Source organism: Hetaerina americana, unplaced genomic scaffold (genome assembly GCF_022747635.1).
Source record: "Hetaerina americana unplaced genomic scaffold, ioHetAmer1.1.p SCAF_14, whole genome shotgun sequence".
Classification (NCBI taxonomy): Eukaryota; Metazoa; Arthropoda; class Insecta; order Odonata; family Calopterygidae; genus Hetaerina; species Hetaerina americana.
Window position 1 is genome coordinate 3,083,903 of NW_027286514.1, and position 20,774 is coordinate 3,104,676.

At 37.4% G+C, this 20,774-nt stretch overlaps 1 protein-coding gene across 1 annotated transcript; it reads right to left on the minus strand.

Annotated features, from left to right (window-relative positions):
- Positions 1–1,514: 1,514 nt before the first annotated feature.
- Zyx (lipoma-preferred partner zyxin) lies at positions 1,515–20,486 on the minus strand. Its single transcript, XM_071583449.1, has 8 exons — positions 19,894–20,486; positions 19,054–19,402; positions 18,373–18,725; positions 13,293–13,605; positions 11,661–11,830; positions 10,255–10,433; positions 5,315–5,435; positions 1,515–2,098 (listed from the first exon to the last, which is right to left on the minus strand). The coding sequence occupies exons 1-8, from the start codon at positions 20,002–20,004 to the stop codon at positions 1,967–1,969; spliced, it is 1,728 nt and encodes a 575-aa protein (XP_071439550.1). The 5' UTR covers positions 20,005–20,486; the 3' UTR covers positions 1,515–1,966.
- Positions 20,487–20,774: the final 288 nt, after the last annotated feature.

Sequence of the window (20,774 nt, forward strand, 5' to 3'; positions counted from 1 at the left end):
GTATGAAGCACTTTCATGGCAACCAATCTAATTTTTCGAGGAAATTACCCTTGTTCCATGAGGGAACATAGAAGGTAGGGAAGGAAATAAATCACTGACTGGAATATAGAGAAGTAAAATAAACTACAAAGACTCAATTGCATTCCACCGGACAATTTTTATCGTCCATCAATAGGCAAACCTTGAAATTTTTGCAATATCTTTTTATCATTTCTTTTGGCCAATAGATACTCGTTTTGAGAAAAAACATTTCTGACTGTGATTTCAGAGATATTTCCAATGTTTACCTTATTTTGAAAATCTTTAATTTTGTTCAAGGAATAAATCACTGACTGAAATACAAAGATGGAAAAAGTGAAATAAACTACCAAGGCTCAATCGCACTCTCACATTCCACAGGAAAATATTTGTCATTCATAAATAGGCGAACCTTGAACTTTTTGCTATATTTTTTTATCATTTCTTTTGGCCAATAAGTACTCGTCTTGACAAAAAAAAACATTTCCGGCTATTTGTGAGACCGGAGAGATTTTCTATATTTACCTTAGTTTGAAAATCTTCAATTTTGTTCAAAAAACTCTTCTACCTCCCAGAGTGGTTTCTTTGCAAATATGCTCATTTCATTTCACTCGGGTGCTCCTTTATTATTCATGCATTTATTAAGCAGCAATTTGGCCACTATAGTATTCCTTTTTACAGTATGAGGGTTAACTGAAGTAGTCGTGGTAAACTCATCAATTGATATTGCAATACATGATACCATGTAGTAGTGTATTTTTACTGCTGGCCAGAAGTGCTCTGACTGGCCATTATTTGGTAAAGTGGAAATACCACCTGCATTTAAGTAAGGGTGTAACCATCCTCAAACAGATATCACAGAAGCCTTAAGATTTATTAAATATTTATATTTATTAATGGGAATAGAGTATTAATGTCAATATATATTGAAATATTTGTTCATGGAACACATAGTCCAGTGAGTAGAGTGCTGTGCTACTAACCAAAGAGCCCATCTTCGATCCTGGATGACACCTTTGGGCACCCTCAGTTTCACTCAAGCTGCATAATTTTTCAGGTACCAGATCTTCTTGGGAAGCCACAGGGAAAGGAACTGGCCCCCTGACTCTGTGCTTCAAGAAAGTCTCTATGCTTATTCTGGAGTCACTTTGAAATCTAGTAGTACGCACTAAGAAGTACATGATGTGCCATTTGGAATCAGCCCCTAGGTCTATATGAAGACTATGATCTTCATAGATACCTAGGGGCTTACTTAGCATGGTCTTCTTAAGGAATAGCATGTAGAATGGGAAAATACCAAAGTCGCTCTAGACGACACTCTTCTTAATGGTGATATATGCATATAAAAATTGAACTATTTATATTTTTATGCTTTATTTACTTTTTTATACCTCACTATATATATTTTATTATCTTTCAGCAAATTATCATAAGTGATTATGTTTTTACAGATATTTGTCAAAAATTCTGTATCTCTCTTAAAAATTGATGCAATTTTCACACAAAATTAGTTAATTTCAGTTTCTACTGTGATATTCATGTAAACACCACTCAGTTTTGAAGTTGATACAAAAAAGACTGTCAAACCTCGAGGTAACCACAATCAGCATTTGATAAATGTCAGACGAATTCTAATTAGTATCATTATGAGAGATAAATCATCCTTAAAAAACATAGTAGAAGTATTTTAATTTTCATTGCAATACAGCCATAGATACAAACATAGGACATAAATAAAACTGTAAAATTTACACCAAATGTATATTTACAAGCACATCAACTGCTTAATTTATTATGAGTATCACACTGCAACTAACCTACCTTACATTCTATCTATCTAAAAGGAATTCACTCAAAAATAAAGGCAAGCAGTATTTGTTTGGCAACTAGGAGCCTCATAATTTACCCCAAAAAAACCTATTTCCTTCACCATTGATTCCACTCTAAGCTACAACTCAGTAGTCATGTGGGATGTCAAAGCTTGGACTCTTTTGGCATTGCAACTCTTGCAGAGTACATGGTCATCCAATGGATAGCATCCTCTTCCCTCTGCTTCAGATGATAATACTAAACCACAATCCTTTGAGAAACAGAAATGGAATATTAATTATTTGCATAAGCATTACAATATCCACAATGACACATTGATCATTTATTGGGGACACAATACATTATCATTAGTAATGATGTAGGAGTTGAGAGGAAAATGCAATGGGAATGATCAACAAAAAGGCTGATTGGAAAGTTGAGAGTGAAGTTTACACTACCATAATGCTAAGTCCTACTATTACTAGGTGATACTACAGTAAAAGAGCCATATTGTTATGCGAAAATTAGAACATTATTTGAAAATGTAGAACTACATGCAAAATGCTTATTGCCTTCCCAATGGCTCCTTCAAGGCTGCTGCTGTTTCACTGCTTTTTCAATTTTAAATGACAAATAGACCAACCACCACACTATGAGAAACAAAAAATGTGCATCAGAGTTAATTGTTTTTTATGTAGTTCTTCAATAAACAAATAGTACTAAAGGTGAGTGTATTAAAACACCTTCCCAGGAAGAAGAGTACTGTCTCGTTAATACATTGGTAAGTTAACTCGCTAACTCAAAATTGCAAAATTTAACATAACTGCTTTTTTTGATTTTTCAGCTAAATGAAGAAAAATTAGATTCATGGAATGGGTGGAGAATCACTGAGCTATGCTACCGCGGCAGTAATGGGCATGAAGTTACAATAATTACTTGGCAATTTAATTTCACAATATGTAACCATTATAATCCTAATTTTGTGGGAAACCCTGATGTGCCTCTGTAAACTGGACATATTCACATTTCCATAGCTACTGGAAGGTGACACAATCAGCCTTAATTAGAGGCCCAATTATATTGGTGATTAGGTTATTATTGAATATCTTTTTCAGCTCTAGATCTTGCTGACAAAATCAATTGAAAAGGGTGGATCCTGTGGCATCAAGAATTTTAATTTGAATCCAATAGTGAGTAATCATGGTGCTGCAAACTGACTGGAATACTCTCCCATGAGAAATAAACCAGCCACAAAAATGTCTATAAAATAAATAGGAAATTTTGTGATTACCATGTCCACTTAGATGTTGATCTCTCAAAGATGACTCCTCATATGTCACAACCATTGCAGGTGCCATGCATAGGTCTTGCTATCACTGATTTATTTTAAATGTAAATCATATGGAAAATGCTGTATTCCTTAGCTATTAATTGATGCAATGAGATTCTAGTAATATGCCCTATTGAGATCAAATAGGTTTGCAGATGATCATGATTCCATTTTTCAGTCAGCAAAAGGGATGTGAATTCGGCTGAGTGCTTTGGAAATTCAGTATCATAGGTATGGGATGAAAATAAATGTAAATAAAACAAAGGTTATGCAAGTTTTGAGAAAGAGAAAGGCTAATTAAAACGTTAAAATAAGAGGGTAAAAACTAGAACAGGTGGAACATAGGATGTATCTGCAAAGTGATTTGAAACAAATTGGTCAAAGTAGTTGGGACATAAAGAGAAGAATTGCATTAGGCATAGACATTCACACAAGGAAGAGAGACTTAATGACAGTGATTTTGAGTTAGAATAAGGGGGGGGTAATCCAAGGTGTGTGGGTCAATGGCTGAAAAAGAGCAATTAGGGGAAGCTATGCATGGTTCAAAAAGTTTAAGAGAAGAACCAGCATCCACGGAATTGTGAGGCATGGTAAAGAAGCTAGCTTTGACTAAAAGAAAGCAGAGAACTGCATCAGTGATTTCAAGAAGCTCATTGATTCTGAGGGGTTACCTACTCCAACATATTTTTAATTGTGATGAGACGGGACTCTTCTGGAAAATGTTGTTGAAGCAATCCTAAATAACAGCAGATGAGAATGCATTGCCCAGCCACAAGCCAATGAAAGATTGTCTCTCACTGCTATTTTGTGCCAATGCAAGCCACGTTATGAAAATTAAACCCCCACTTGTACACCATTCATATACTCCACGAGCCTTGAAGAAATCCTAAGACCAGAAGAGAAGGCTAAATGGGACGTGGAGCCCTTGAGATGGCATAGAAAACTTGCATTGCTCATTGAGAAGAATCACCCTAATAAGCCAGAGGCTATCCTTGCTAGAAATTTATTAAATAATAATGTTGTTGTTTTTCACACAATTTTGAAGCATTGGGAAAAACCAATGCCTTGACAGCACTCCAGTAAAAAAGAATTAGGAATGTATAATAAATAATACACTGATTATTTTGATTCTTTTCTGTTTTCCATAAATGGAATTTGCATTCCATGTTGGTTCATTCTGTGAAGGATGAAAAGATGAAAATGATTCATGATCCTAAACAATATAAGTATAATTTTCTTTGAATTAACCCTGCACATTATTTTTTACACGGAATGCATTTTTGTATTAATTTACAAGGGAAAAAAATGGTTTCACAAAAGAGTGTTTCACTGTATGAGAAAGATTCCGGAATAAAATACGCTCATTGTGCAAGATCTCACCCGTACAGAAGAAATAGAAAACCTCCCCAAGTATGATTTGATATATTTTTCAGGCAATTTTACAGTGAGAATGGAATAATCTCATTAATTTATAATTTAAAACTAGGAGACATAATCATTTCAAAGATGAAAATTCTGTGGATATTTATCAAAAAAATATATTTAACAACTATTGTATAAAGTTTACCAATCAGATAAAATAATCAACTCAAGTAAATGAGAGAGTAACTTCCAGTCATTCCAGTTGCAGCCAGTAGGCTACAACACACTCATGTATTTACCCTCTGCATGTAGAGGGTAATAAGTATGAAAAAAAATCTGTATCTTCTCAAGCTGAATTTTGGCAAATGAAATGAAACTGATTCTGATGAATGAGAAAAAGATGAGATCCATATATTTTAGAGATTTTATATACATATCTGTTTGATATAAAATAAAGCTCCTTTGGTGTCCACATGCTTTTCCAAAATTGATAATAATTGCTTGAGAGTACTTGGGATACTTTATAAGCGATCAGACGTTTAACTCTACCTTTAGAAAACATGCTTCACAACAAATGTTCATTACTTCACCGTGTGATGAGACAGAGGATATTCAAAGGCACATTTGAATAATGCCCGAGGTAGCAAGCATAATTTTTCATTTTACTTTCATTTTGCTGATTCTATTTGATATTTAAGATACATCTTAACACACACCTCTATTTAAAAAAGGACACGAACACCAAATCGCCATTTATATTTTTTCAATCAATTTACAAGCTATAAAATCACTTACTTCACATTTGTAGCAATTGATATGAAAGCTCCTGTCCAATGCAACCACACGCACTGTTTCTTCTTGGCCTGGCTCTGGCATAATAGGAAGACGACAAACACAGCATCTTGGAGCAAATTTCCTGTAAAATGTAAATAAACAAGCATTTTCAAACAATGGAAGGCGAGATCTTCTTCTGAAAATGCAACATGTATAGTTACTTGGATTGAATTGGAACTCAAAAGATGAAATCTTAAGGTTAATACATAAGGTTAACACAAGATATAAAAATAGAAACTCATGTAATATTAATAATTACTGCTATCGTACATTTTATTGATACAACTGCTAGTTCCACATAACTCTAAATTGAGGAAAATTACTACGAATGTGATTCTCATACAAAAACACTTTCCAGGATAAGGATTCCAACTGAAGTGGATATGAATACCCATACTTTTAAAAATTTTGTATATATCCCAATCCTAATAATATATAAAACTGAAAATTAATGTCTGCTTGTTTGTTGACCTATCAGACGTCACAAAGTAAGGCCTTCCAATATTTTGCATAAATAGGGTAAAAATCCATAAATGAACACAGGCTAGATCTGATAAGGATACACCCATCTCGAAAATGAGATTCCTTCAGTCCTGCAAAATACCTATCTACTTAGCTGTAAGTTTTTTGTTGAAAGAACCTCCATCCACCAAGGAAAATTTGAGCTTGGGGAAGAGATGGAAATCAGACAGATGGCTCAAATCAGGTGAGTAAGAGTGTGGTAACAATTCGGATCTTCATTCATGTATTTTTGCCATGGTAATGACAATTGTGTGTGGACATGCTTTGTCTTCATGTAAGATGACTTTCTTCTTTGCCAGACCTGGCCTTTTCTCACGTATCTTCAGCTGTAGTTGATCCAGGAGTTAGTAGTATTGTCCAGTAATTGTTTGACCTAAGGGAAGATAATCTACCAACAGAATATCTTTCTCGTCCCAAAAAACTGAAGCCATCACCTTTCCAGCCAACTATAATGCCTTTGCTTTCTTTGGTAGTCATGAATCAACATGTTTCCACTTCTCTGACAGCAGTTTTGTCTCTAGGGTATAGTAGTGGACCCAAGTTTCATCTGTGGTCACAAACCGGGTCAAACATTGTTAGAAAAATTCGATTAGGATGTTTTTGTGATCCTGCATCAAGAGCCGCGGCATTCATCTAGCCTATGATTTCCTAATATTCAATTCCACTGTTAAAATCTGGTATGCCCATTCAGATGACATCCCTACAGCTTCAGCAATTTATAACATTTTCAGTCGGCGATTCTCCACGACCATTTAATGCCCTTTTGCAATAATTTCTGGGGTAGTGGCACGTTTTGGTTGACCACTACACAGACCATCATCTAAGCTGTCCCAGGCCAACTTAACTTGTTTTTCCCCTTGGGAACAGTTGAACAGAGGCAGAGAACTTTCCACTTGGGAAGAGGACCAGTCTCTCCCAGAGTGTTCCAAAAGTCGGCATGAATTTCCTTTGCTTTCATATCATTATTTACGAAGTATTTAATCACTGCTCGAATTACAATTTTTTTCATTTCCCCAAATCACTATACAGGAACAGCAACAGAGAGCTGTCTGCACCACAGATCTCTTCCCAGAGCACAGATCACCCGTTTCCTCATAGAGGATTACCTATTGATACATGGGAAACTTGTTGTGCTAGCACTGACATCTGGTGGTGATTCTGAGAATATTTCAAACCACCCTCATGTTGTACCCATAAACTGATCTGATTTCATCACCCATTTGAACTATCCTCAACAACAATGACAAAATGAAGGAGATAGATGTTTCTAACAGGATGACAAGAATATCTACAGGGTTCGTCCGGAAAATAAGTGTACTGAGCTCAGGAAAAAAAATGTATTACACTTTTACATATCTTAAGCTAATATTCCTCAAAATAGGACCCTTGTGAGTCGATACACTTGTTCCAGCGGCGTTCCCATTCCTGGAACGCTCCCGCGAAGGCATCATCGGGAACCTCTCGAAGACACGTCGTCACGGCCTCTTTGACGGCGTCCAAAGTCCCGTATCGCGTTCCTTTCAAACTCCTCTTTATCTTCGGGAACAGAAAGAAGTCCGGTGGTGCCAAGTCCGGGCTGTAGGGCGGGTGCGGCAGCGTTGCCACGCCGTGCTTGGCCAAGAAGTTCGACACGACAAGCGCGGTGTGAGACGGCGCATTGTCGTGATGCAGCCGCCAGATGTTTTTGATCGCTGGCCGGACGCGGGCGACTCGTGCACTATTGTTTTTGGCACATTACACTGCTCTGCTATCATCCGAACACTAAGACGACGATCAGAGTTCAGTACATCGCGAACTTTTCGCACATTTTCGCCGGTGAGTGTCGTTGATGGGCGTCCAGGCCGTGGTTCGTCGTCGACCTCTTCTCTGCCCTCCACGAACATCTTGTGCCACCGAAAGATCATGTTTCTGGACATGGCTGACTCCCCGTAAGCCTGGTTAATCATACCGACAGTTTCGGTAGACGATTTCCCAAGCTTTACCGCAAATTTGATGGAATAACGCTGCTCCAAAAACTTCGGCATCGCGTTCCATGACGTGGGTCGAGCGTGGAGGTTCGCGTTAACAGAGCTCCTCACTACACCACAGCTCAGAGCCGACTGCCTTTTTCAGCGTCGCTTGCCAACATACCCCCCTCCAATCGCAGCCCGTCAGAGCGGTGCTGGGCGCGCCTGGAGCGGCGGGAAAAAATCAGTACACTTATTTTCCGGACGAAACCTGTATACAACAGCTACGTATTCTCAACGATGTTGAAAGGTTGCTTCTCATATGTTTGAGTGAAAACCAATTGCAATATGACACTATTAACGAGAATATCAATTGTGAGAAGGCGAAATTAATTTCCACTGACCTCGTTCAGAAGATGCCAGGATCATCAACTGCCGAAGTAGTATTTAAGGGAAGCTGTGCATGATACAAAAATTTAAAGAGAAGAACCAGCATCCACAGCATTGTAAGGCATGGTAAAGAAGCTAGCTTCAACTAAAAGGAAGCAGAGAACTTTGATTGGTGATTTCAAGAAGCTGGTAGATTCTGAGGGTTACCTGCTGCAACTTTTTAATTGTGATGAGACGGACTCTTCTGGAAAAAGTTGCTGAAGCCATCCCATATTACAACAGGAGAGAATGCATTGTCTGGCCACAAGTCAATTAAAAGCCATCTCATGCGGCTATTTTATGCCAATAAAAGTGCTGTCTTGAAAGTCCGAGCCCTGCTTGTTTACCTTTCCAAAACTCCACGAGCCTTGAAGATTTACCTTAATAAGGCAGTGGCTCTGCTTGCTAGAAATTTATTTAATGATGATGCTGTGTCGAATTTTCACTAAACTTCTTCACCTTCTATTAGTTTACACATAAATTAGCACCTTGAATGCTTTGAGATTTTTCCTTTCTCTGAATATCCTCTTCACCAGTTAATACACAAGTTTTGCTGTTTCCAGTCTTTATGCTGTCATTAATTTCCTTGCAGCAGCTTCCTATCCACTCTACCTTTGTCTTCTTGGATTCTCATAAGACTTTAACCTGCAACTCCTTATAAAGAGTTCCTTCATTACATTTCTTCGATTCATGCATTTTTTCTAGTCTCTTTGTACCCTTATTCAAGCTATATCCATGGTCACCTAGACTTCTCCATCTTAATTACAAATTGATCATCGGTAACTTTAGATATTATATTCTTTATTTCCTCCAACCGCCCTTGTAATACTATTTTCATTTATTCCTTCCATTTTTCTGCTGACGGATGCTATGAACTTTCTCTTGCTTGCTTTTCCTCCAGTATCTATGTGTTCCATCTGCGCTCCTGTGTCACTTTCTTCATCTTATTGTTTCCAGTCATCTGGCCATGACCACAGGGTTGAGATCACTATTTACATCTATACCAGGGTAGCTCTCACATTAAATTGGTTCTTGTATCTTGTTCTGACTGAAGATTTAGCCCAGATGATATCTAACTCTGTCCTCTGTCATCTTTCATGTGTATCTTCTTCTTCGATGTTATTCAAAGAGGGTGCTGGCCAGTCTGGTCAGTCAGTTTTCCTGTAATGGTATTTCATTTTCCCAGAAGCAAATTATCCTACACTTCTTTTGGATGGAAACTAGCAAAATATCCCCACTCTTGGTAAAAGCAAGACTTGATTTACTTGCCATCCAAAACTGTTCATCAGATTGTAACATTACTCATTAGGAGGCATATACTATTTGCCAGGCATTTTAATATTTCCACACACAATACTGAAGCTTTGATTTAGGCTCTCAAGAAAAATGTTTTATTGCCATGATATGTAATTGAAAAGAAAGTTAATATTAAAACAGAGATTCTCAAATTTTATTTATAATAACTTTGTCTCATAATTGAACATTTACTTAGATGATCATAATTATGCAGGTTCAAAGTGATTCACATTCAATTCAAATCACAATGACAGATTTAATTTAAGATTTGATTCAAAGGAGAATTAGTGATTCACAGGTCCTTAAAAGGTTCCGTGCCAGTATCAACTTATCAATTAAAAATTTGTACTTGACAAAGTAGTAGTAGTTTTTATGGGAGGCGACCGACAGCTAAGGTCATTTGTGCCATTAAGGATGGATTTGGAAAGGAAGGGTGGAGAGAAACCCGGCATCGGCATTAGCCTACTCTTTTTGAAAGGCACCAAAGGGTCAACAGTTCAACGTCCAATCCAACGGACGTCGTACTCACTCAAAGTGCTCTCAACAAAGCACCTCAAGTAGGAATTGGGATATCACCGAAAAAAATCTACCGCCTTCAGGATTCGAACCCGTGCCCTAATGGTGAGAAGCCTGTATGTTAGCCACTGCACCACCCCGATCCCCTCCACTTGATAAAAACTTATAAAAAATCATTGAATGATGACTTACTTATGGAAGTCCTCAATGCAGTGGATTTGGTTGGTAGCATCAACAGTAAAAGGAATCCCATCCAGACTTTGTCCACACACAACACAGGAGAAACACTGGGGATGATATGGCTTCCCAGTGGCCCTTAATATTCGATCGAGAATTGGTTTTGAGCAGACAGAACATTTTTCAAGTGTATTCTGAAATAAAAAAGTTAAATTATTAGTCAGGATTATGACTACATAAATCATGGTATGTTAATACTTAATTTTATTAGGATGCATAAAGGGAAAGAATTGAACAAAGTTCACAACCATTGAAGGATTCCATATTGACCGCTAAAGTTCACTAAACATGAAATATGTATGCAATTAAGTACAGACATAAGAAGCACCTTCTGTATATGTACATGTTCCACCAGCATTTGACTGAAGTCTTAGCTTGCCAGCATATTCCTCTTTGTTAGTGCATCATAACTTTCTTTTATTACTTGCAAGAAACTTATGGGGAAAAACCCATTTAAATAAATGAGTGAACCAGAGAGTGAAATAGTTATGTAGTTACGTCTAGCTGACAGCCTAATGGGCAGAATATTTTACATGATTAAGAATATGGTGGATGCAATGTCGTAAAAGTCCACTAGTGCCCTGAATCAATCTTGTTCCTATTTCTTTTACAAACCAGTCACATTTCCATTGGTGAAAACACTTAGGAACATGTTCATTAGTGATCCTCAATGTCTTCACTAGGGTTTCCCCCAAAATGCCGGTTCATCCTTGGCTAAAAACTGATATGACACAAACCAATTACGATATACATCCCTAATTCCAAAGGAGGAAAGTTTGATTAAAAGTTTTTGGTGCTGCACATTATTACATGCAATGGAAAAGTCCAAAAAATATTCCAATAATTTCCCATTTTTCATCAAAGGCTGTCAGTAACTTCTAAATTACTTGATAAATAGCAGTGACAATAGACCTCTTTTAACAGAAACCTTGTAGAAAAAGTAATAGTAGGTTATAACATTCAAGCTAAGTAATCAGCCCAGTTAAAAAAAAAATTTCAATGATTTTAGCAAATTAGGCAAGTATAGATCTAGGAACATAAGAACTCTAATCATGAGTAGAACATTTATTTTTGTAAAGAGGAAGATCTTTAGCAATCTCAGGAGGTTCAGATAACATACCTTGCTGTACTGATGCAATCACTAAAACAAAAGGGGTGGTTTAATTTGGCCCCCATTATGTTTTCTAAAAAAACATCGGAGAAATTAATGAAGGAAATACAAAGTATTCCGAAAGAATTATTTAAATAAAATAAATGCCAATTTTTAATCTCATTTGTAAAGGAAGTGGATGAATACTTTGCAGGGCACATAATGCTGAATTTAAACAATAAAAAAGGGAAAATTTATAACAAAAACTCACCAAATAATCTTCTTCGCAGTAAGGTTTTCCATCAAGGGCATAAAATGGCTTGCCCTGCAGCTGGGTATGGCAGTCACAACAGGTGAAACATGAAATGTGGTAAACCTGGTCCATAGCAGTACAGCCAGAGCCTTCACCAACAACTTTTTCACCACACATTGTGCAGATACCTAGAGTGTGTAAAGAGGCAAGAGAATGTTCAAATTACAAAACAAGGCATACAACCGAAACCTTGGGGAGATATATTTACGCATAGAGAGATGCTAAGGCATATCACCACCATACATTTATAAAATTAGCATCAGCAAAGCATTAGGTGATCATTTTAATAGAAAAGCAAAGCATGCTTTTACTGGAATCTAATACAATTATGTATTTATAAACTCAACAAACATGAGCATACATCATAGCAATGTATTTTGCATTAGCTATGGAGTTAATATTAGCATTTATTATTGTTCTCAGATTAAATTGTATTTATAATTCATCTCTTCATAACAGGATGGCCCAGAAACAAGTTTTAATCCCATACAGTAGTATCAACAAATGGGAAACTAATATTCTAGATACTCACCCTAATTTTATTGTGATGCAAGGACTATAAAAGGTCTCATGGTCATAGGAGACATGCTCTAATTCCTTGAGTTAGCCTAACTCTGTGAATGTACCTCAGAAGCATGCAAAATCAGTTTATTTTCAAAATAAGATAATTTTGCACATTGTTAAGCTGCTTTAAAAATTCTCATGATATTAGTGACGATGACATATAAGTATAATGACAAATGAAAATAGGAAGAAGATAATATGCAATTATTTATATTGATATATTGATTGAATTGGTTTTACCTGGGGATAGTCAGTAGTCCAGGGATAGAGTGATGGACTACTGACCAGAGGGCCCCAGTTTGATTCCAGGGCAAGCCTCTATGGGCACCCTCAACTCCACCCAAGTTGGGTGATTTTTCAGATACCAGATGTTCCTGGGAAATCGTAATTGGCATAGGGAAAGAAACTGCCCACCCTGCCCTGATGTGTGAATATCACACACCGCATAAGGCTTAGTACTGGGTGGACTCTACCATCACCTACCAAACCAACCTTCGGGTTGATTACTGTGCTTATGGTTTAGGCATTACCTAACCCAATAGTCTTAAAATTCTCAACAAAAGAGACTTCCCAATCATTTTTAGCCACATAATGACACACAGTAATGTGGTGGCTAAAAAAAATAGGAGAGAAAAAATTACAAAATTTTTTTGGAGTGGTGACATTTGATAGAGTAGTAAGTTTGAAAGTTCAACGTCTAGTACTTGATTAATTGTGAGCATTGAACAATGTTTCATGAGAATGTAACAGTTTTAGGCTTGTCTTTTTGTGTAGAATAAGATGAGCTATACTGGGTGATGTACTATGCATTTACATTCTCAATTAAGAACTGAACTTTCAGTGCCTATCTTCCTAACCATAATAACTAATAAACTTCACATGGTTATTTATTGGAATCAATCATTAAAAAATACAAAAGATACTCCAAAACTATGGTGGTGAAACACCTTCTATGACAACATGATATTGAAGGAAAAAATATAGCATTCCAATATATTTGTCTGAGAATTAAATTTTTGGTCTTACCATAGAAATCAGAGTCTGCAGAGCCATCCATTGACTGCACGAGCAGATCTGTGAGTGCATCTACTTCTGCTTCCTGCCCATATTTGGGGCCTGTTGTCCCACCTGGGGAAACTGCCCCGCTCCCAGACCCCTGAGGGCCTCCACCTGAAGGCAAGTTCCCTTTTCTACTTAGGGTTGAGCTGGCAGATGATGGAGGAGGTGGCGGATGGGAATATGGAGAGTAGAGTGAGGTGGAGTAGTTGGAACGCATGGATGCCTGGCTCGGTGGTCGCGGGTTGATGGGCTCATAAATTGATTCATACGTGGAAGAACTCTGCAATAGAATATTTTTGAACACCTCAAAACATTTAAATTATAATATGTTAAAAAAAATTATAGTACAATACCCAAACTTAAGGCAACTGAATCTTCAATTTTGTGCAAATAGTACATAAATAAAAACTAATGAGTGTATTGCAGAAAATAAGAATAGATTGGAGGGACAGGAGGCTAATCCGCAACCTGTACATGTCTCAGACTACTCGGGTGCGAGTGGGGAACGGGGAGTCTGGATGGGCAGTGTTAGGAAGAGGTGTAAGGCAGGGTTGTCCATTGTCACTAGTGCTGTTCAACGTACATGTGGTGGACATAATTAAAGAGGGATGGGAAGAACTGCAAGAAGGAATGAAAATCAGCAGGAAATCTGTAAAATCAGCTAGGTTTGTTGATGACCAAGCTCTGATTTCTCAGCCAGCCTAGGGGTTGCAAGCATTGTTGAAAGAATTGGGAATTCAGTTCAATACATGTAAGATCAGAATACATGTAAATAGGAAAAAGATAATGCAGTTTTCCAGAAAGACAAAAGCTAAGCTTAACATTAAAATAAGAGGGCAAAACCTAGAGCAGGTAGAACGTTTATGTATTTTGGAAGTGTTCGGGACCAAAATGGTCAAAGGGTTAAGTACATTTTATTTTTTATACAATGCAACATAAACGAGTTATTTGTATGAATTCCCTTCTAACAAAATATTAATACCTTGGTCATTCAACAACTACTAAGAAAATCAAAGAGATTTCACTCGCAGTACCACAAAAGATTAGCTTTTAGCTAGCCTCATCTCTGACTAGGCTGCTGTTCAAGTTTCAGCCATATCCATCGCTTGGTTTCATTTCCATAGTCGATTGAAGCAATAAACTTTTGTTTCTTAAAAAAAAATAAGTTTGATACAGTGATTTAACATTCCTAATCAAAAGGCTTAACACTGAAAGAGATCAAAGTGGAGTTGGTTGATTTTCATGGGACATCCACTCCGGTGTTGTGACTGTTTCCAACTAAGTAAATGAGTGCTAATTTTTTTTTAAGGTAATCTACTGGTTAAGGTAGGTTTTTTGGATGGACACAGCAACCAAATAAATATTTGTGATTCCTAACAAAATACTAAAGCCAGTATCCTACTCTACATTAGGTCCCTCTTCATCTCTGAGTACTTTCCTCCTCCCTTCATCCCGTCCAACATCTCTATCCTGTTCCTTCCCTTTCCTCGCTTGCCTAACATTCTCTCCTATATTAATGTCTTCAACGTCCCACTGCCGGTCAATACCCCTTTTCCTACCTCCAGGATTTCAGGATTTCGCCCAACAAACCCCTCTCTTTGCCCACCATACCAAGTACTTCCTCATTTGTTTTCTTCTCGGTCCAATTTACCCTCTCCATTCTTCTCCACACCCACATTTCAAAAGCCTCCAGTCTACGTCTATCCTCCTGCTTCAATGACCATGTTTCTGCACCGTACATAGCTATGCTCCATATCAAAGTTTTTATGAGTCTTTTCTTAATATCCTTACTCAACGCCCCTGTCATCAACTCCCTCCTCCTTGTGAAGCCTCTTTGCCTAGCGCAATTCTTCTCCTTACGTCCCTACTACTTTGACCGTATTGGTCCAAAACACTTCCGAGATACGTAAACTGTTCTACCTGCTCTAGTTTTTGCCCTTCTATTTTAATGTTTAGCTTAGCCTTTTTCTTTCTAGAAAATTGCATGACCTTTGTTTTATTAATATTGATTCTTATCCCATACCTGTCGCACTGAATTTCCAATTCACTAAGCAGTGCTTGCAGTCCCTTGGCTGACTGACAAACTAAAGCTTGGTCATCAGCAAACCTAACTGATTTTACGAATTCCCCGCCCAGTATTATTATGAGTGCGTGTTAATATCCACAAATTATGAAATTTGTTCAGTATGTTGATTGGAAGTAATTTCATTCAGAATTATTGACAAAATCCACATTATCGTTTTGAGCAAACTACTATTCAAAGTTCAAGAGAGAGTTGAGGCCACAGGCTTACAATAAGTTATGTTCAGTGAGTTCAATTTTGGTCGTGAAAAAAATCATACATCCATAAGATCCATTGTATTCACCAGATTTGGCCCCCAATGACTTTTTTTATTTCCAAATTTGAAAATATGCCTGTGTGGAAAATGATTCACATTGAACAAAGTGGTCATCTTAAACAGAGACGCCTATTTTGAGGACCTTTCAAAATCCTAGTTTTTGAATGGTTTAAAAAAGTTGCAGAAATGCTGGGAAAAGGTATCAAGTTAAGAGGATATTATGTTGAAAATATAAAAATTACCCAAAGCAATTTGTTTATCTATATTTTTCTAAGGACATATGTGTACTAGTTCAATTCCAGCAACAATGTCAATACAGAGAAATAGTAACTGCCTTTTTGCATATTTTGATAGATAGATAGATTTATTCACCATAGCACAGTACATAATTATATGGGCTTCGTTAAGATTCAATTACATTTATAGTTGCATTAATATATATATATAAATTCATAGGAATAATAATGTACATGAAATATATGAGTATTAAAGATTTAAAAAACAGAATTCCCTACATTGGCTCTTTCTATGTACTCTTGGACGCTAAAAAAAACATTATTTACAAAGAAATTTTTCAACATTATTTTGAATTTATTTTCTTGGGGGAGTATTCATTTTAACTCTTCAGGAAGTCAATTAAACAGCAGTCTTCCTGAAACTTCTGGGGATTTTTGTAGTACTGCTAATCTGCAATGGCCATTATGAAAATTATCCTTACCCCTGGTGTCGTACTTGTGAATATCCCTATTTCTGACCAGTGAAGGGGTTTTGGTGCAGGCATACAAAGTCACACTTAACATATAGATACAGGGAATGGTCATGATTTTGAGACATTTGAAGTACTCCCTGCAGGATTTTCTTGCATTTAGTTTAAATATAACAAAACAAATGAAATGGTCAAAACAATCCATCAACGCACCTGCGAGCCCCCACCCCCCTCAAATCCTTCCAACCCTCCCCGCCCCCACTCTGTCCTGAGGGTATATATGCTTGCTCTGTCTGTTTTGCAAATTTGTACCTGATGATGCCGCAAGTCGGTGAAACGCGTCGTGCCGTATAATAAAATCTGTGGAAAAGTACGAGTCTTTCTTTCTATTTCAATAATGGATTTAAATATAACCCTTAATGCTCGTTTTTTAAGTGTGAATATTCTATGACAATAAATTTATACGCTTTATATGAATAATCAATTAAACAAGTTATACAGTCAATGAAATATTAATCATGGAAATTAAAACGTAAAAAATGAAAATATACCAGAAAAGAGATATAATTACAGGAAGAAAATAATGATGAAGATTTGAAGTTGGTAATCTGTCTAGCAGCCACCACATTACATTCAATTGACAGCATGACTTAAATGATTTTTAGCTTGAATTATTTTAATTGATTCATAAATTTACTCCCAACCTCCATTTTATAAACCTTTCTGGATCCTTTCAAATACTTTGAACCAACATCTTTCCTCATTATTTCAATTTTTCAAAATATCTAATTACACAATAGCAAAATCACCTGCAGTTTTTGACTTATTTGATTTTAAATAATAACAAGTTTTAAAGTAACGTGATTTTCAAGTTGAAACTTGATTGTTTCAAGTTGTAACGTGATTTTCAAGTGGAAAACTGCATTTTGTTTTCACTTCTGTTATTATGGAACAGCTCCACCACATCACACCAGAATCTTCACCGTAAAAATGTATAAATATGGTGTAAATGAATATTTATGTAAAACTTAAAAGTATAGTTGTTTCCTGTCATCACTACATTTGCATTTCTATTGGGGAATAATGTGATATACACCCAGTTGACGTGTCCTATAAACCTGTCATGTATTCTCAATACTGTACGCTGTATCCACTGGACAAATAAATACACTATATATTATTATACAGTTACAGAATGTTATCTTTGAGCTGAAACTTCTCTATTATCTCAGTCATAGAAAGCTAACCAGCTTATCAAAGGAGAGAGACGCAGCATACCAGTTTCAAAACTTAAAACGACAGATAATTTAAGACAAAATGCAACACCAAGTTGCCTACTGTGTAAATGTAGTAGTTTTGATGGGAGGCGACCGACAGCTAAGGTCATTTGCGCCATAGGGGAAGGACAGGAAAGGATGAAGGGTGGAGAGAAACCCGGCGTCGGCATTAGCCTACTCTTTACGAAAGGCGCCAAGGGGTCCGCGGCTTAACGTCCCATCCGACGGACGGCGTACTCACTCAAAGTGCCCTCCACAAAGCACCTCAAGTAGGGATCGAGATACCTCTGAAAAATATTCAACACCGCCGGGATTTGAACCCACGCCCTCAGGGTGGGAAGCCAGTACGTTAGCCCCCGCACCATCTCGATCCCCTGTGTAAATGTAAAGAAAAGCTGCTGCCATATAATATTATTTCCCAACAGTTTCATTTCAAACTCAGTTTAGGTTAAATGTACAATACTGTTAAACTTATGAGGCCATAATAAAAGCGTTGCCTTTCATAAAAATTATAAGCATAGTACTGCTCTGTGTTCTGTTTGGGCCTGAGTCTGTTGGGCCATTCAGCTTTGGCATCAAATATTGGTGGTGAGGTATTCACACACAGAATAGAACAACTGGGAGGGAATGACTGCAATCCATGATAACATTATAATTCCAGGAATATACTCAATAATGGCAATAATTCCACTGGAATGAAGAGGTAATGCAGATTAACAACTAACCTGTGAAGATGGCCCATAATTTCCATAGTGTGGGCCACCATGTGCGTAATCTGGAATGAAAACTCCCTCCACTCCAACTCCTTGCCCAGCTCCACCAACTGCCAAACCTCCAACAGAAGCCACTGGCATGTTGGCAACACCACCACCTCCACTGGCTTTCCCCACCCCTCCAGGCCCTGTTGCTCTTCTCAGCTCTGAGTAGCTCGAGCTGACAGGTGAGAGTGGAGGTGGGGGTGGAGGCAGGTCATCTGGGAGGGGAGGGGGGCACCCTCCACTGCCATTGTTGTACTCTCCCTCCGGTGGTTGGGGAGGAGGAGGGGGCAAGTCGTCATCGTCTTCATCAGGTGCAACACCTATCCAAAAGCAAGTTTGGAAGACACAATAATGTGGGAGCACCTTAACCATTCCTATGAGACATGTAAAATTAAAGCTGAGGAGAATCAATATTATGAATTCAAGTTACCATAGAAATAAAGTCTATGCGTTATTGAAACCAAAGCTTTCAGTCAATTCTTCAGCTAAAATTCAATCACAGAGCTGAGATACATCACACACCTAAATGTATATAATCAATATGAAATAAACGCAGAAGTATATAATCCATTGATTAAAGGTCGGCATTTACTTGCAGACAGGTACATATATATGCAATGTATAGCATTACTCAAAAATTATTAATACCTGATTCATTTGTATCCATCTCACTGAAGGTCCCAACATTGCTGTAAGTTGCTGACGAAGCAGATGTACCAGCATATATCGATGAGGAAATATCACTTCCCCTTACGACTCCAACCCTCCCCTTGGATGATTGGGGACCACTGGAACGTGAGCCCCCGACTGGTGGGGGCAAATTGCTATACAATGGCACTTGGCCCTGAGAAGAGTGATGGATCTGAGAATGGATATGGTGCCCTCCTCCACTGCCACTGCTGCTACTTCCTCCACTGGAACCACCACTTAGCAGAAGAGTACTATATGAAGGTTCAGATGGAGTATTGAGACTATAGCTCTTAGGAACTGCAGGAATCTGCGGATAAAACACCAATCTTAATTGGAGAGGTAACTGGAAGCTTCGTTTCAATGCAGCGTGAAAAGCAGCCCACTCTCGTTGTAGCAGTAATAACGCAATAAATATCACTGGAATAAAAAAACTCAAATATTTTTTGAAAGAGAACGCAAAAAAAGATAACGGTGGATAATTCAAGTTTTAAATTAAGGATAAAAATTTCCTTATTGGTGACTAAACAATTGTAAATATTGATTTTGGAGCTCTAGGGAAAGTTAATGATAAACTTCGAGGAATGTTTAGAATATTTTGAGAAATTACTCGTCGATTGACGGAGCAAACATTATATGCATCACAATTTGGCCCTGGAAATGTTGTAATAACTTGAAAAGGGGTAGCCTGATAATCCAATTCGTGTAACTTACGAAAAGAAAAAATTAAAACTCGCACCGCTAATTCACAAAAACTTTAAGCATAATTCACTTTTGGTGAGTTTACTCCTACGTCCTCACCTGAGTTTGTGCTTTTTTTGGCTTTGGAGGAACAGCGGGACCCACTTTCTTCGTCTGGCAATCTCCATTTAACTGAAGATTAGCCAAATGTTGTTCTAAATGTGTATCCATTCCAAACGAATAATATTTTCCTGCTATAAAACACTTAGATGCCTTATAGGCAACTTCTTAGACTCCTCCAACGTAATGCATACGAGTTTTCCACGTCAGTTTATGGTACAAACAATATGGAACACTTGATACGTTTGCCGCAAAAATATGAGCGCGCGCGGAGGTACCGTCACAAGTAATGTTAAGTTTTAACACCATACACGGGCAAAAGTCTGACACACAAGTGTGGCCTACTTTCAACTTAGATAACCAGTTAACTTCAAGTATTCGTCATCCTCAACCACTGAATAGGCGTGGCTACAACATCGCTCTTGACATTCGTTTAAAGGTCAATTGATGGACGAAAGAGACTTAAGTTTTCTGACAAGACTACATGCAAATCAGATACATTGTGCATAACGAAATATAAATGCCCTCCCAAATACACATAGTGTAAGCTGCAATCATTTCTCAAGTTTCGTTTCGTGCAAATGACACATACACTTTATTTCGCAACTAGACATTTTTTGTTTTCTTAGCAGCTGTAGTGTAGTTCTGTTCTTCGCCACCAAAATCGCTGAAAGCAGACGCCTTTATGAAGAGTTATTAATCAATGACGACTATATTTCGCAGTTATTAAGCTATAGTTAAGCTCATTTTAGAAATTAAAGTCTGCATAATTAACTTTTGAAACGTAAAAATTAGAAATTTAATTCATTATAGTTAGTGCAGCACTTTACATTTCCTGAGCCATTGGCGCTTTCATCATAGGATATCGAGCAGACGAAACG

What these genes read in the sequence shown, in the direction of transcription:
- Zyx (XM_071583449.1), bottom strand. Translation starts at nt 20,004, where the DNA reads ATGGATACACATTTAGAACAACATTTGGCTAATCTTCAGTTAAATGGA. An exon ending in GATGGATACAAATGAATCAG is followed by an intron (nt 18,726 to 19,053) that starts GTATTAATAATT and finishes GCTTTTGGATAG; the next exon opens with GTGTTGCACCTGATGAAGAC. An exon ending in ACTGCGAAGAAGATTATTTG is followed by an intron (nt 10,434 to 11,660) that starts GTGAGTTTTTGT and finishes TTTTTATTTCAG; the next exon opens with AATACACTTGAAAAATGTTC.